At 34.1% G+C, this 17686-nt stretch overlaps 1 protein-coding gene across 1 annotated transcript in view; it reads right to left on the bottom strand.

The window, feature by feature from the left end:
• Positions 1 to 7133: 7133 nt before the first annotated feature.
• The window catches only part of TOMM70 (translocase of outer mitochondrial membrane 70), a 34565-nt gene continuing 24012 nt past the window's right edge, over positions 7134 to 17686 (bottom strand). Inside the window, exons 7-12 of the mRNA XM_016144703.2 lie at positions 17213 to 17347; positions 16121 to 16228; positions 14958 to 15074; positions 12620 to 12717; positions 11340 to 11462; positions 7134 to 9170 (exon numbers count right to left, since the gene is read on the bottom strand). Of these exons, the coding sequence (XP_016000189.1) occupies positions 9017 to 9170; positions 11340 to 11462; positions 12620 to 12717; positions 14958 to 15074; positions 16121 to 16228; positions 17213 to 17347 (735 nt within the window). The 3' untranslated portion in view covers positions 7134 to 9016. The remainder of the gene's footprint in view (positions 9171 to 11339; positions 11463 to 12619; positions 12718 to 14957; positions 15075 to 16120; positions 16229 to 17212; positions 17348 to 17686) is intronic.

Here is a 17686-nt window from a genome sequence, read left to right as displayed (position 1 = left end):
ATCCTCTTTAAGTCCAAAGTCCTTGAGTTTAGTTCCTGTGTTTCTTCTATGCATTTTATTGTTTCAGGTCTTATATTCAGGTCCTTAATCTATTTTGAGTTAATTTTGGTGTGTGGTGATAGACAACAGTCTAGTTTCATTGTTTTGCAGGTGGCTTTCCAGTTTTCCCAGTACCATTTATTGAAAAGGCTTTTCTTTCTCCACTGTATGTTTTTGACTTTTTTGTTGAAAATTATTTGCCCATATAAATATGGATTTACTTCTGGACTCTCAATTCTGTTCCACTGGTCTGTGTGTCTTTTGCTGCCAATACCATGCCATTTTGATTACTGTCACTTTGTAGTATAATTTGAAATTAGGCAGAGCGATGCCTCTAGCTTCATTCTTTTTTCGCAGGATGGCTTTGGCAATTTGGGGTCTTTTGTGCTTCCATATAAATCTGATGATTTTTTTGTTCTATTTCTTTAAAAAATGCTGATGTGATTTTGGTGGGAATTGCATTAAATCTGTATAATGCTTTAGATAATATGATCATTTTAACTATATTGATTCTTCCAATCCAAGAACACGGAATCTCTTTCCATTTCTTTGTATCTTCTTCGATTTCTTTTAATAGGGTCTTGTAGTTTTCATTATATAGGTCCTTCACATGTTTCGTTAAATTTATTCCTAGGTATTTTATTCATTTTGTTGCAATTGTGAAAGGAATTATTTTTTCAACTTCTTTTTCTGACACTTCATTGTTAGAGTATAGGAATGCTATGGATTTTTGAACGTTGATTTTGTATCCAAAACTTTACTGTATTTGCCTATTGTTTCTAGTAGTGTTCTTGTGGAGTCTTTAGGGTTTTCTATATAGAGAATCATGTCATCTGTAAATAGTGACAGTTTGACTCATTCATTTCTTATTTGGATGCCTTTTATATCTTTCTCCTGCATGATTGCACTCGCTAGGACCTCCAATGTTATATTGAATAACAGTGGCAATAGTGGACAGCCTTGCCTTGCCTTGCCTTGCCTTGTTCCTGATCTTAGAGGGAAGGTTTTTAGTTTTTCACTATTAAGTATAATGTTGACTGAGGGTTTGTCATAGATGGCCTTTATTATGTTAAGGTACTTTCCTTCTTTATTGATTTTGTTAAGTGTTTCGATCATAAATGGATGCTGTATCTTGTCAAAGGCTTTTTCTGCATCTATTGATATAATCATATTCTTATTTATTTATTTATGTGATGTATCACAGTAATCGATTTGTGTATGTTGAACCATCTTTGTGGCCCTGGGATGAAGCCCACTTGTTTGTGGTCTACAATCTTTTTAATATGTTGCTGTATTCGGTTCACTAGTACCTTATTTAGGATTTTTGCATCTGTGTTCATGAGAGATATCTGTAGTTTTCTTTTTTGTGTGTTATCCTTACCAGGTTTTGGTATCAGAGTAATATTGGCCTCATAAAATGAGTTGGGAGGTATTCCTCCTCTTTGATTTTTTTGAAGATTGAGGAGAATAGGTATTAAATCTTTGATGTTTGGTAGAATTCACTGGTGAAGCCATCTGGTCTTGGACTTTTACTTTTTGGTAGGTTTTTGATGATTGTTTAAACTTCCATACTGCTGATAGGTCTATTTAGATTTTCCAGTTCTTCTAGGTTATTAAATTTGGTGTTATATACTTTTTCATAGTATGCTGCTATGATCTTTTGTATTTCTGCGATATGTCATAATTTCCCCTTTCATCTATAACTTATTTTGAATTGTTAATATTTTTAAATGGTGTAACAGTTAAGATTTTTTTTTTTTTTTGTCTGTTAGGAAGAGTGTCTTAAACCCATTGAAAATCCTTGGCACCTTTAAGAAAAATGAACATACATAGTCTTCATCTATCTCTGTACTCTTTTATTTTATCAATCTATTTGCTTGTCTTTACACCAGTAACTGTGTTGATTACTGTGGCTTTGTAATAAATTTTAAAGTCAGGTAATATTAGTCCTCTAACTTTTTTCAAAATTGTTTTGACTATTCTATCATTTGTGTATCCATATAAATTTCAGAATCAGGTTGTAAATTTTTATAGAAAAAAAAATCTTGGCATTTTGATTGAGATTTCATCAGATCTATAGAGCAGTTTGGTGGAAAGTTGACATCTTAATACTGGACCACTGATCTGTGAACATGAGATATCTCCTCAGTTATTTAGGCCTTTGTTAATTTCAGCAATGTTAGGTAGTTTAATTGTAAAGGTAATACAACATTGTTTGTCAGATTTATCCTTAAAGATGCAGAATGTTTGATGCTGTAGTATTGTATTATAAACTTGTTTCCAATTTTTCACTGCTAGTATATAAAATATTTGCTTCTGTATTTGAACTTGTATCCTACAGCCTTGGTAAACTCATTCTACCAGCTCTTTTTTTCAGATTCAATGATTTTTTTATATAGATGATCATGTCTGCAAATTAAGAGACTTTATGAAATAAAGAAGCTTCTTCCTTTTCAATCTGGTTCCTTGATTTTTTTCTGGCCTGTGGCATAAGCTAGGACCTCCAGTACAGTGTTGAATAGAAGTAGTGAGTGGACACATGGTGTTGGTCCTGAACTTAGGAAAAGCATTGTCTTTCGTAGGTGCCCTATATCAGGTTGGGGAAATTCCCTTCTATTCCTGATGTGCTGTTTTTATCAGGAAAGATGCTGGATTTTTCCAGATGCTTTTTCTCTCTGTATTGAGACAACCACATCTCTTCAGTCTATTTATGTTATGAATTACATTGATTTTGGAATGGTAAACCAACTTTGTGTTCCTGGGATAAACTTCATTTGACCAGAATGTATGAAGGTCCTTTTTTTTATATATCATTGGATATGATTTGCTAACCTTTTAAGAATTTCTGCATCTTATGTTCATAAAGGATATTGGTCTGTAGTTTTGTTTGTTTGTTTTGTAATACCTGTCTGGTTTAGGTTTCACAGTCTGCTGGCCTCACAAAATGACTTGGAAAGTATTTCATCCTATTCAGTGGTCTCACAGAAATGTGTGCTAATTTGCATTTTGTCTCAATTTTGATTATTCTGGCTTGAGGTTCATCAATTTTGATTTTTCGTAGAACCAGCTTTTGGTTCCACTATGTGTTTTTCAAATTTGATTTCATTGATTTCTGCTTGTTTATTTTCTTCTGCTTGCTTTGGATTTCATTTGCTCTTTTTAAAATTTTTCTTAAAGGTCTCTCTTTCCAATAGATGTTTAGTGCTACAAATTTTCTTCCAAGTATTGCTTTAGTTGCATCCCCAGATTCTGATATGTTGTGTTTTTTATTTTTGTTCAGTTAAAATATTATCTAATTTCTCTCTTGATTTCAGATAACTTACCTTGTATAATTTGAATCCTTTTAAATTTATTGAGACTTGTTTTATAGCCCAGAGTATGATCTTAGTGTCCTATGTGCAGTTGAAAAGAATGTGTATTCTCTTAGGCAGAATGTTTTATACGTGGTATTTGAGTCACAGTGGTTGATAGTTTTTAAGTCTTCTATATCTGTACTAATTTTCTATAATTAAGAGGCATGTTGGTTTCTGAGTATAATTGTGAATTTGTCTTTATCATTAGTTTTGAGTTTTGTTTCATGGATTTTGAAGCTTTGTTATTAGGTACACAGATATTTAGGGTTGTTATGTCATGTTGACGCATTGATCCTTTTTCCATTATGAAATAACTCTATATCTCCATTATTTTTTGCTTTAAAATGACTTTGATATTAATAATGCCAGTCCAACTTTCTTTTGATTAGTGTTATATCTTTTTCCATTTAGCTTGTTAAGTTTTTAAATTAAATTTACTGGGGTGACATTAGTCGATAATAGCATTACATTATTACACACAGAGACCGGGGTCTATAAGGTTAGTGCCTGTTTTTGTCTGTGTTTTATTTTCAAGTCTTATATTCAGGTCTTTCATCCATTTTGAGTTCATTTTTGTGCATAATGTCAGCCGTCGAGTTTCAGATTATTTTGCATGTGGCTTTCCGATTTTCCTATCACCATTTACTGACGACTTTTCTTTCTGGATTGTATGTATCTGGCTCTTTTTTTGAAAATTAATTGCCCAGTTCTGTTCCATTGGTCTCTGTGTCTGTTTTTCTGCCAGTACCATACTGTTTTGATTATTATAGCTTTGTAGTATAATTTGAAGCCAAGGGGTGTGATGCCTCTGGCTTTGTTCCTTTTTATCAGGATTGCTTTGAATTTCTGGGGTCTCTTGTGGTTCCATACAAATTTGAGGATTTTTTGTTCTATTTCTATGAAAAATGCCATTGAGATTTTGATAGGGATTGCATTAAATCTGTATATTGCTTTAGGTAATATGGCCATTTTAACAATGTTGATTCTTCCAATCCATGAACACAGTCTATTTTCCCATTTATGTCTCCAGTTTCTTTCAACAGTGTCTTACAGTTTTCAGTATACAGGTTCTTCATCTCCTTTGTTACATTTATTCCTAGGTATTTTATCCTGTTTATTGCAATCGTTAATGGGATTGTTTTCTTCAATTCTCTTATGTTTTGTTGTTAATATATAGGAACACAATGGATTTTTGTATGTTGACTTTGTATCCTGTAACTGTACTATATTTCTTTATTGTTTCTAACATTTTTTTTTTGTGTGGAATTTTTAGGGTTTTCTAGCTCTGTGTACAACTCTCTGATACCTCTGCCCTGTAAATGCTAGATGTGTCTTCCCAGGCAGCCTCCTCAATCAGGGAAACGGTTTAGCTCCATCCGTATTCCTACTCCATGTACCACAAACTGGAAACTTAGTAAGCCGGAGCAATTACACAGCTCACTTCTTTTATCTTCTCTTGGGATCACTGTCTTGATGTCTGAAAACTATTGTTTCATACACGGTCTTTTTTTTTCCCCCAATTATTTCAGGTAGAAGGGTAAATCTGTTCCCTTTAACTCCATCTTGGTCAGAAGTGGTATTACAAAAATACTTTTGACCTTACAGACCCTTTTGAAGGATGTCAGGAACCTTCAGATAACCCTAACCTGCACATTGAAAACCATTGTTCTCCTACCAGGCCCACAAATATTTAAACTTTAATGTTAGTTTGAAACCAATTTTTAATAAAAATCTTAACAGTAAACCCCATCTCCATAAGAATGACAGTGATGTGGGTATGAGAAACCAATAAGCCCTCCACATTTGATTCCCACTTGGTCACCAAATACCCTAAGGCATTGCCTCCAAAGAGCAGATCAGAATAGTTTGAAAATTTGTGGACAGACTATTCTAGCTATCATCTGGTTGAAGCTATATTAGGAAAGACACTTCGTTTTAACTCACTGTCCTGTACTCCCTTTCCAATGAGTTAGGCAGTGATGCACTTTTGCGTAATGCTTTGAAGTCTGCTATCTCATGTTACCATCTGTCACCTGCAGTTTAAATAAGACAACACATTTAGCCCAAATAAAGTGACTCCCTTACAGGGATGATAACTTGTGTTGAAATAAGTCAGGATGTGCCACTTGACTTTGACCTAGCTACTTGAAATTGAGAGCTAAGAGATAATGTATTGTGTAGGTTGCCAAAGAATAAATTACTAACATTACAGGGTTTAAAATCACTATGTAGTAGTCAAATTGTAACATCAACTAGGTGTTTAGGGAAGGACACTTTGCTGCCATAGAAAGTGAGGGCTGTGCAAAGTACCAAGGGCTTACACAAGAGTTAAGGGTTCAGGATGAATATCTTCCTCTACAGGCACTAGTTTTAAGTCTTATGCCGCCTCTTAAGCACTGCTGGCTGGAAAGGTTTTGGTGTTAAGTGGGTTTGAGGAAGCCAGGAGATGGAAAGAAAAAATGTGTGTTTTGTGATGTTTACACTGACCAAACATTGCCAATGCAGGCTTCATGCGGGCTTTTCTCCTTTGTGCCTTACCTTTGTGTTGCAGTTTCATATTTGTCAAAGTGTTGCCTTCATTCAGCTGTTTCTTTTTGAGGGAAGATAAGTTAAAGCTAGTATTGGAAGAGAATGCACTTTATGATAAAATGGTTTTGTTAAAATAAGGACTTAAGTTCAGTCCCAGATCTATAGTCAAATAACTGCAACACATACATACAAGGACACTTATTCAATGATTGGTTCTTAGTTGGTTTGTAATTCACCAAATGAACAAGAATCTGTAAGAATGGAGCAAGATTAGCGGTGTTGTGATTTTAGCTTTCTGAAATACTTTAAACCCTACATATATACTATTCCATTGTACTCAGCTATTCATATACTATTACATCTACAGATTCATTTTCAAAGTTTCTCCCTCAAAACAAAAACCATGCCATCCTGTAAAAAGAAAAACTTTTCACCCAATTTCTTAAAGGAATCATTTCTGCTCAATTCTCATCTTTTAGTTACTTTTCAGACCACTATAGCCAGACTCTGCCCTCACCATTCAAATGACGCTTCTCTGGCAAACGTTACTAGTGAACTATCTGCAGATGTATTTGGCCTCTCAGTCCTAATACCATCCATGTGACCTTCGTCCTACTATCTTTGATCACTTTTTCATTGCTATCTTTCTTCCTTAAATGTTGATGTTTTCCAGAGTTTTTTTTTTTTTACCCTTTTCAATTTAAATTTTTTCCTAAAGTAACTGCATGTACATTCATGTTCTTAAATATATGCTGATAATTCTCAAACATGTAGTCCCACTATTGGCCTCTCCTCAGCAGTTAAAAAAAAAAAACAAAACTTCCTCTTGCTGGGCTCTAACTTTGATGGCTTATTGTCATTTAAGACTCACAATGTCCCTTCACTTATATATGTATTTTAACTTTGGTTGTTTCATCTTCTAGAAAGATCCTTACCTACATTTTGTTTCTCCTTCAAGTCCTAGCAGAATTCATTACTCTCACCTGTGTTTTCACACTATATTGTGTCTAACTTTTGGCACCCAAACTGGAAATCTTCCATAATCCAGGATAATTTTCCAGCTCAAGATCCTTAACTGAATCACACCTGCAAAGTTTATTTTTGCAATATACTGTTAAAAATCACAGGTCCCAAGATCAAGATGTGGGTATCTTTTGGGGGACCGTTATTCATTCTATGACAGTGTGTTAAGGCTTGCAAATACAATTAAAATATAGAAAAGCTTGAATGTAGTATTTATTTGGTGAATTTACATGTGAGGTCATTTACAAAAGAAAAGATAGACAGATGCAGCTCTCAGTGCAGGTTCAGATATTTTTCAGAACAGGCAATAGTCCATGACAATTTGGAATGACAGTATTGAATGGCACATGCTTCAGTTTCCTTTGTGTGTTTTTCTACCCAACTCCAAAGGGTAGGAAGGGAGAGAAGTAGAAGAAAATGTCAGTGTTAATGTAAATATAACCATGCAAATAAAAACTTTTTAAAGTCAGATTATTCAGAGATGTAATACATTTCTGTATTCAGGGTTTGTCATTGTACGTACATAATATAAGAACTAAAATGCAGAACTCTCGTACTTTCCATTATCCAAGTCATTTTAAATTATGTTAACTGCCCCCACTAATTAGAGGGGCCCTCAGTATTTTCCAGACTCTGACTTTGGAAGGGAGTCATTTCTACTAGTCTCTAGCATCCTTTTAAAGAGGGTTAAAATGCTCCTTTGCTCCCAGTAATGTAAACTTTAATAAGGTTTCATTCCCAGGAAAGTATAACTAAAGGCTTGAATTTTTTTTCCTCAGGTTTGAATAAACCTCTTCCCAACCCCAAATGCCTCAAAACAAGAGACTCCTTAAGAACACAACCACCGGAAATATTTAGCATATAAGCAAAAGGATCGTCTATAAAAGTAACAATGGGGAGAAAAAAAACATGGTGATTTCTAAGTAAGATGGTAAGGTAAAGATAAAACGAACAAAACAATCTGCTGTCAGTATCCCTAGCAAAGACCTGGAAGAGGGTGGGCAGTCATCCCGAGTTAGAGACCAAGGTTAGCTCAAAACTAAAAAGCATTTCACATGTCCTTGGCATCTTTGAAAATGCTGGCTCAAAATTCCTTAAGCACATTTAACCATAGTTGAAGCAATGAACTTGTCACTTCAAGAAATACTGTGCTTCTGGCTCCAAGACTTATAGCCTTTCTGAACTTTACCAACAGTTTTCTCACTAGAAAGTTTAAGCTAATTAAATATTCCCATATATCACACTTACTCCATCTTTATACATACAACCAACCTGCATTTTCTTTAAAAAGTATACTATTAAGTGGTACCTACTAGAGAAAATGGCCATGGGCAATTATGAACACATTTCCATTTCATCTTACCTTTTACCTGGTTCACTCTCCCATTAATTCTCAGTCTTCCAGCACATATATCAATTAGAATATTTTGCTTCTGCATAATTTACTATATGAAAATCAGCTGTTGTGCATTTATGATGTACATTATTCATTAGAGTTGAAGAGGGTCAGAAGGTTTAAAAGTTGCCAGAGTCTAATGTTCTGCATAATCAGGCATTGTGCATGCTGACAGTTTAAAGTGTCTCTCAATTTTGCTGCCTTAAAAACAAAATCCCCATTTAAACTTTCTTTCAAAAAAATCAACTAAAAGGTAGTAATCGAGTCTAAAAGAAACCTATTTTACAGCACTTAACTATGTTAATTTAAAAACCAACATACTGTATAACATTATACACAGAGACAAAATTACCCAGATAATAATCATCCACCCCCCCTCCCCCAAAAGCCAAATCAAAGTTTTTATTTGCATGGCCAATTATCATTTGTACTCCTTGCAACTTAAAGGTCCCTTTAACAAGTTCTAAACTTTTGTTGCATAGGGAATAAAAGCTGCAACACTGCACACTTTCTTCAACAGCCACTCCCACAACATCTAAACATGAAAGATGTAACGAATGACAACACAAACGGAAATACTAAGTTCCACCATTCAACACAGTTCATGACAGTGTCTTTAGGGTTCAGTTGAAGGGAGGGTAAACTTCTAAAAAGGTCATTCTCCTTCCCCCCTATTTTATAAAGTTGGTGGTTTTAATCCATATTTCTTTGCAACTTCCGTCTGTGCATGGGCAGCATCACAGAGTGAGTATAGATGAGCCATCTCCATTTCCGATTTGGCCAGATTAATAGCTTTGTTGAACATGTCAATGGCTTTCTCCATGTTTCCTCTAAAAGAACAAACATTTTCAATGTCTCAGATTTAACAAGGACCTCAAAGACTGCAATGAAGTTAGTAAAAGTGATGTCTCGGGAGTCTGACACTGAAAGTTTCAACTGAGACTAATAAAATGCTTCTTTGTAACAAAACAATGCACATAGAAAACACTCACTGAATGTTAGCTACTATTACAAATACTATGTACTTATACCTCTCCTAGTCTTGGTTTACAGATAAGAACAGTGAGAGTAGATAATTGACTTATTTTAAATCTTCCTGTCTGGTTCCTATGTTTTATGTTCTACGTGTGTCTCCTGTATCATGAAGCTCCTTTAGAAAGTAGTGACAGCCTCACGGAACACTAATAGCATTTAGGGGCCTGACCTTCACAGGCCTGTGAGGCCACCTTCTTCCTGCCTTATCTCTTACCACCATATCCCCACCATCCATGCACTTTTACTCCAGTCACACAGGTTTACCTGAGTTCCTTGAATGTGCTGTACACTTACACCTGCAGTCATGATCAGATTATCTATTTACCTCTTTGCTTGATTCTAGTCAAATTTTCACCTAAGGCACAGTTCAGATATCTTCATGATTAGTATTTCCTACTCTTCATTGTTCTTGTAGTTGTCATTCTATGCATTAGTCAGATGAACATATATTTGTTTATACCACAGTCTTACTAGATTCTTGACAACTCTCAAGTCTTAGAACTTAGTAAAATGCCTAGTAATTAGTATTTTTTTTTTTGATTAAATGGATAAAGATGCTTGGTCAAAAAAATATAATTTACCTCTTATAGTAAGTATAGTTTGGCTTTATATACTTACCAAGAACCAAGGCCTGGTTTAAGTAACTAGTATTAGCTATGAATATATGAATGTAATATTACAATAAATATTTAAGTCTCTAATATGTATATATATATGCACGCCAGTTAGTGTCTTAAGAAGTACAATGTACTTCTGGGGTGACTGTACTTAATCTCATAATATATGGCTATGTGATAGCTCTAGAAATAATTTAAATGCCAAGTGTTTTTGTATGCTCAGTATTCTAAGAAAAGTCCACAGATTTGCTCACAAAGGATTGAGAACTGCTACCTCGTCCTATTCTAATTTGAGAATATTTCATTCTCATGAACAAATTGGCAATTAAGAAACAGTATTTACATGTAACTGTCAATATAGAATGGTTCAAAAGAAACACAAAAATTTCCATATATATACTCTCCCTACTCTGGAGCTGACAGGACTCCAGGAGAGGCTAAATGACAGGAAATTAAGACAACTCCTACTAGGTCATGACAAATGACAATGGCAAAATCAGTTACTTTGGTATTAGTGAAATAAGGGCTAATATCCTGTTTCTACTGCTGGCTTACTGTATGTATAACTTTGTCAACCAGTCTGGGGCATCAGTTTCTACACTGAGTATCATGTAATCTCCACCTTTATAAAGACTGGGGTCAAGATCAATTGAGATAATATTGGGAAACCACCTTAAGTTCAGTACCTGGCCCTAGAGTAGGTACTCAAATGGATGGCAATGCCAGTATGAAGACGGTATACTACACTGAATGCTATGACATAAACAGTTGTCACCTGTTAATGGCAGATCTCAGGTACAACTCTAGATAAACATTTACACAAAACAGTAAGTTACGGGAAATCATAGTTGCAAAAATTCTTACCCAACTCCCTGATTTTAAAGAAAATTCAGGGGCTCAGAGATGATGTTGCAACTTGCCCAGTTACTTAGCTAATTATTTCTTTGTAGCAGGATCCAGATCTTCTGGCACCTGGCTACATACCAATTCTTAGCTATACTGCACTGCCTAAGCACATAGCAGGCTTTTTTTTTTTTTCTCCAACAGGAATAATACAAGTGAAAAGAGGAAAGAACACACAGGAGGTATTAGAGAACATGTTTCCCTTTGTAATGCATATGCTTGATTTAAACAACTTTTATAACTGTGACTTTTAAATTGGAAAAATAATGAAACAAGGCACATCAAAGCTGTATAGATTTGAGGGAAGCTTGCCTCAAAGGGTGTAACATTAAGACTTAAAAACTTAATGGATATTGACAATGAACTATCTGTAATGAGAACAATGAAAAGATAAATATCTATGGAGCTGCCCTAAATTTCCTAAGAACAGATTCTAGAAGTTACCTTTGCACTTCAATAGTTCCCATGGTTTCATAGGCAAAATCACATTTATTGTCAATTTCAATAGCCTTGCTGATAAGCTCCAAACCTCTATCCAGATCTTGCTTCCACTGAAGTTGAAGTAAACTGCAAATACAAAAAGGTAGTCAGATGGGACTGTTGGCCAGTATCAACAGGAATATAAGTGCATGACTTTATTTCTGCCCTCAGTAAATTTATAATTTTAATTTACAAAGAAAAGAAAAATCTAAAATAGTATAAAATCAGCATCGAATTTTTATTTTTCAATTTAATATATTGGCTTTGAACTCTAAATTCCTTATGAAAAAAGTATCCATGAAACCACCTAAGTGTCCATCGATGGATAAAGAAAACATAGCATGTGCACCTGTGTAATTAGATATAAAACCCCCATTTGTATGTAAAGTTAAGTTCTGACAAGTTAGGGTGTCTCTATTAGAGAACAGAACACCTTGGAATTGTATAGTGGCAGCGAGTCCGAAAGAAATCCTGCCATTTACAACAACATGAATGCACCTTGAGGGCATTATGCTAAATAAGTCAGACACACAAATACAGTATGATCACATATAGGTAGAATCTAAAAAACCAACTAACTCAGAACAGATTGATGGCTACCAGAGGTAGGGAGTGAGGGGTGGGTGAAAATGGTCGAAGGAAGTCAAAAGGTACAAATCTCCAGTTATAAATAAGTCATGAAGATGTACAACATGGTGACTATAATTAATAACACTGTATTGTACATTTGAAAATTGCTAAGACAGGTCTTAATTTTTTCATCACAAAAAAATCTGTAACTATATAACATGTTACTACACATGATAATTTCACAATAAATATAAATACTGAATCATGTATACCTATACCTCAATAAAAAAGAAAAAAGTGTCTAACAGTTTAGGCTCTATTACCTTGCAAGCTAAATTTTTTCACCTTGTATAAATTTAAGATTTTTTTCACTAATTCAAGGATACAAAAATCAGGAAAAACATGTTATTTTGATACAAGTAACATTTGACAAGATGTTCAGAACTGAAATCCTTAAGACAGTGAAAATAATATATTTACTGTTATATAAGATTGAAATGTAAAATTTTAAAAATTAATAGTGAAGCATCCATAGCTTTAAGAAATCTGTCAATGAACTCACTGATGCCCCCTATACCACAGTCCCCTTCTTCAGTGACTGAAAGAAATTCATCTTATTACTATGCAAGAAATTCTAGTTTCTTACCGGAACAAACAAATGGAAAAATACATACCCTTTATGAACATATGTTGTGGCATTATCTGGTTCCAAATCAATACATTTATCATACATTTCATCAGCTTTACCAAATTGTTGTTGATCTGTTAATGCCTAGGTAAGGAGATATTTGTTATATTAAGGTTATAGACAACCTAAGCAGTTAAAAGTGTATTGCTTATTATTAAAATTTACTTCATTTATCCATTTATTACTGAATGATGGTTTGAATATACAAACTTAGAATGTTCCAACTTAATTACTGGAGTTTTTACATGAATTTGTTATAGATATGAAATCTTAACTGTCCTCTTTTTGGCAGTGATTAAATGCAACAGCATATGTGGTAAAGTGTAGAACACATAAAATCCCACTCTTGGTGCCAGTTCTAATATCGGGTTCTCACAGGGACATTCATGTTACTTATTCATAATTATCCTAAAACATCCTAAGAGAATTTAAATACAAGATTCATTTAAAAGCAGGAGTTCAGGTATGTGTATTGTTATCAAGAGTCATTCCTTAAAAATTACTGATAAAAGAAAAAACAGTTAGAATCAACTATTTTAAGGGTAATCCCATAACAGAAAGGTAAGCGTTGATTATTGTGGATACCAGATCATGCTCAACCTGTAATACTGAGAGTTAGCCAGCATCTAAGCCCAGAATGAGTTAAAAAAAATTATACTATAACGATATGTGTGTGTGTGTACACATATAAGTTACACATAACTATATATAGGAAAGCAAAAATCAGAAACGAGGGACCAAAGAATAGAAATTTTAGTGCAAACTGACTCTAATAATGCTAGTGCTAACAGGAAGACAGCCCAAGAAAGCCAAAACCTATTCTGAAGGTAGCACAGTGACAGGGAAATGTGCAATTAGGAAAGCTCTGTGAGAGCTGTTCCTAATATTGGTTTCTTTAAAAGCTATTCAGTGGCCTTTCCTCTTGTACCTGTTTATAGAAATCTGTACCAAAAAGCCCTTTTGAATTTCAGTGATGCAGATGGTGTTGTCACTTTCTGGTTTGTTCCTAACATAAGGCATAAACCCAAGTGTACCTATTCAATACAAATGTCATACAATTATAATGTACATCTGTCCTATTTTAAGTTCAGTACATTCTATAAAATTTTATGTAATACATGCTTTCACAATTAATTCAATAGAGCATGCAATCAGCAACCAATGTTTCATTTTTTTTATTATCACCATCCTCCCTAGGAATTCTAAGAACAAAGGCTGAATAGACAAAATTATTTCTAACTGAAATGAAAGATTTTCTAGGTTGTACTTCATACCCCAAAGAATCATTAGAGAATTTTAATCTCTAATAATGCAGTGATATATAGAGCTTTTAGAGAACAGATCCAGCACAAATCAGTCTTGTCAAACTCACTCTTAATAAACTCTCACAAAAAGTTTCACCTTTAACCTGACAAAAGATAACATGAAGGAAATTAAAAAGAAAAGCAACCTTAATGGTTTGGAGGTATGATCTACTACAAATGGTAATTTTTATTTGGAGGTAGGATCTACCACAGATGGTCATTTTTAATTGTTTCCTATTTCTGTGGTGGATAGTTGGGTCTGAAAACATTTCTTTGGCACAACGACAAGAAGAACAACAACAAAATAAGATAGAACAGAAATTATACAGAGTATTGAGATGGACTGTTTATATAGATACCAAATGCAACCTTTAATGTAAAAGACTAAGAGAAAATAGTTATTCAGAGATCAGTTAGATGGAAGAAAAAAAAGTCTTACTTGTGGCTATAAGAAGCTAATCATTTTCATTTAAAGGATGATTTAAAATTATTAAGTTTTCAAAGATTTCAGACTATAGTTAAAAAGTGAAAATAATTCAAATTTAAATCTTTCTTCCTATACCTTCAATTGTAAACCAAGAACTTCAGACAGACCAAAGAGAAGTTAAAATAAGCTGTTACAGGCTATCGAACCATTTAAAAGAACAATGATCAAAACAGAAAAAAACCCTCTCCAAAGACATTTTTCTGACCAAATGAACACAGCAAATTTTCCTAAGGGTGATTAAATTTTACAAATCCTATCCAAATGAAAACAGGAGACAAATGCTCTGCTTAAGCTTCCCCCGTCAAGAGCTCAGGGCCACAGTTTTCAATTGTATGACATAGGAGCTGCTCTGGAGGTGATTCAGGACCATCCTGAGAGCCCAGAAAATCAAAGGAGAAACAAAGCCATCTGCTTCTACAAAAGCTGCAACCAGGAAAGCCCTGTTTTCTGAGTTCCATACTGGGATTCAGCACACAGATGCAGTTCTTTAAAAAAGGTTTGGCAACTGAAAAAATATGAAAAATCACAGTTACCTGGGCATATAGTGCATAGCCTTCAGCACACTTGGGAAATTTCTTTATGACCTCTTCAAAACCTTTCATAGCTGCTTGGATTTGTGAAGAATTGTTTCCTGTATATGCCTGGCGATACTGTTTAAGAAATCAAAAAAGCCTGTCACATATCAAGAACTAAAAACTCATGAAATGTTAACCACAAAAGTCACACAAAATGACATAACTACTTCTAGGAAAGCAGGTGATTTGCTAACATAATTTGCTGCATCTAACAGGGTTCCAAGGAAATAGCACAGTAGTAGGGGATCCAAAGGCCATGTGCAGTTCGGACTCGCTGCCACTATACAATTCCAAGGTGTTCTGTTCTCTAATAGAGACACCCTAACTTGTCAGAACTTAACTTTACATACAAATGGGGGTTTTATATCTAATTTATTATAACTTTACTAAAAGTGTTATAAAGTTCCTTTAATAACATTTTTCATCTATAATTTACATGATGGATCACATTTATAATGGTGCTCCCATAAGATTATAATGGAGCTGAAAAATTTCTATTGCCTAGTGACATAGTTTCGCAACATCATGACACAATGCATTTGTGTAAGTGCACTCTATGATGGTCACACAATGTTGAAATTGCTTAACATATTTCCAGAACAAATCACTGTCATTAAGAGGTGCATGACTAAATGTATTTGTGACACAATTTCATCCTTTAAAAAATTCTTTTAGGACTCAAGCTATAGAGCTAACTAGAAATATCTCATATTTCACTATAAATGGACGTATTTTACCTGATTTTCAGCTTGTATTTCTGAATATTAATAACTCTAAAAGAGCGAGATGAAAAAGCGGTTATTTCCTCAAAATGCTTTTGTTCTTTGTACTAGTTTATGGTACAGAAGCAGGGAGAATAGTGCTGTTCAAGGGAGCATAAAAAGCAGGGACAAATATCTATCAAGACTAAGCTCAAATAATATGTCCAGAGAAACACAGGAGAAGTACCTTAATGAGCATATGTATATACTTCTATTTCCCTAAACTAACATGATTTCCCCCCATACGTATCTTTGGCGGGGGCAGAGGGAGAGATGGCTTTGTAGATAATGAGATTCTCATTATTATTAACAATGGGGAAATAAAATGTTTAGAAAAATACAAAGGAAAGTAGCACCTACCAATGCAAAACATTTCTGAGCTTGTGCCAGAGCAGACTCGGGTCTTAATCTAATACATTCATCAAAATCTGCCACTGCTTCTTCAACTTGATCAAGCAGTATTTTCAGCTAAGGAAAAAATACATAAATAAATGCAATTCAAATAGATGTACTACATAAGTATGCACTGTCTCTTATCACAGCTCAGCATAATGCTAAGTGTGTACCGATTATTCAATATAGAATTATTTTCTAAAAACAGTGATCTAGAAAATCTTATAATTTTAAAATAAAGATTTTAAAACTTAAAACAAGTGTCCAATTTTTAAAACGCTATAAACCTACCACTTTTGCACTGAAATATTGATCACTCTTAAGCAAAAAACCTTTCTAGAAAACTAACTTTGAAATTTCAAAGCGGATCGGACATCAGATAACTAGCTTTCAAATTAATCTTAAGCTACTACCCAGTAAGTATCAAAATATAAAGAATTTAAAGAGGTTATCTCAATGCTTCTTAGTACCCTTCAGACAGAAATATTAGGTAAAATCCTCCTTTAGAAAGAACTCCAGCCTTTCTATCATATGGATAGCCCATACTTCACACCATAATGCATTTCAAGAAGTCATGTTAAACAAGCAGGTTATATATCCATGTTTTCCCCAGATAAGGCTAAAATTAGGAATTGTTTTCTCCACTATATATATATTTTTTTACTAAAAAACAAACATGCAGATCAGAACTCCATTCAGAAGAGAATTTTTTTTTATTGTTTGGATAGTCTAGAGTAATTATTTCCTTATAGCAAGAAGCCCACAAAAATCATTCTGTTGATTCTAGCATTAATTAAAAATGCTCGCTAAATGTTTTTAATGTTTTACTCATTGAAAACCTCTAAACTAGAAACACCTGAAAAACTTGAACTGGCTGACTAAAATTTGTAGCCTTCTCTTTCCCTTTTTTAACAATATAAAAATTATAAGGACAGATGTTCAAATGGGAATAAATGCCAAACCAAACTGTAAACCACTGTGATACTTTGTTCACAGATATCAGAAATAAGAAAATTTTAAATGCAAAGGTCAGAACTCTTGGTAAGAAGATAGGTTTACCTGTCCTCGATGGTGATAAACATCTGCATTCTGAGGGTCGATGTCAGCAGCCATATTAAAGTCTTGAGTAGACAGCAGAGGCTGCTGTTGTTGCATGTACATACTGCCCCTTTTGATGAGAGCATTTGCTCGAAGCTACATGCCCAAAATGAGAAAAAGTTCATCACTACAAGTTTTTATTCCAATTTAGTTTTTTAAAAAATAACAGCTGTATTGAATTGTATTTCACATACTGTAAAGCTCACCCTTTTAAAGTGTACAAGTCAGTTGTTTTTAGTACATTCAGAGTTGTGCAACCATCACCAACTAACTCTAGAACATTTTCATCACCCCCAAAAGAAACCTTACACATTAGCAGTCACTCCTCATTTCCCCTCTAATTTGTCAATCTACTTTCTATTTCTATGAATTTGTATATTCTGGACATTTCATAAAAATGGAATGGTACATTATGTGTTCTTTTGTGTCTAGCTT

Source organism: Rousettus aegyptiacus, unplaced genomic scaffold (assembly GCF_014176215.1).
Source record: "Rousettus aegyptiacus isolate mRouAeg1 unplaced genomic scaffold, mRouAeg1.p scaffold_m13_p_4, whole genome shotgun sequence".
Classification (NCBI taxonomy): domain Eukaryota; kingdom Metazoa; phylum Chordata; class Mammalia; order Chiroptera; family Pteropodidae; genus Rousettus; species Rousettus aegyptiacus.
This window is presented reverse-complemented; position numbering and strand designations above follow the sequence as displayed.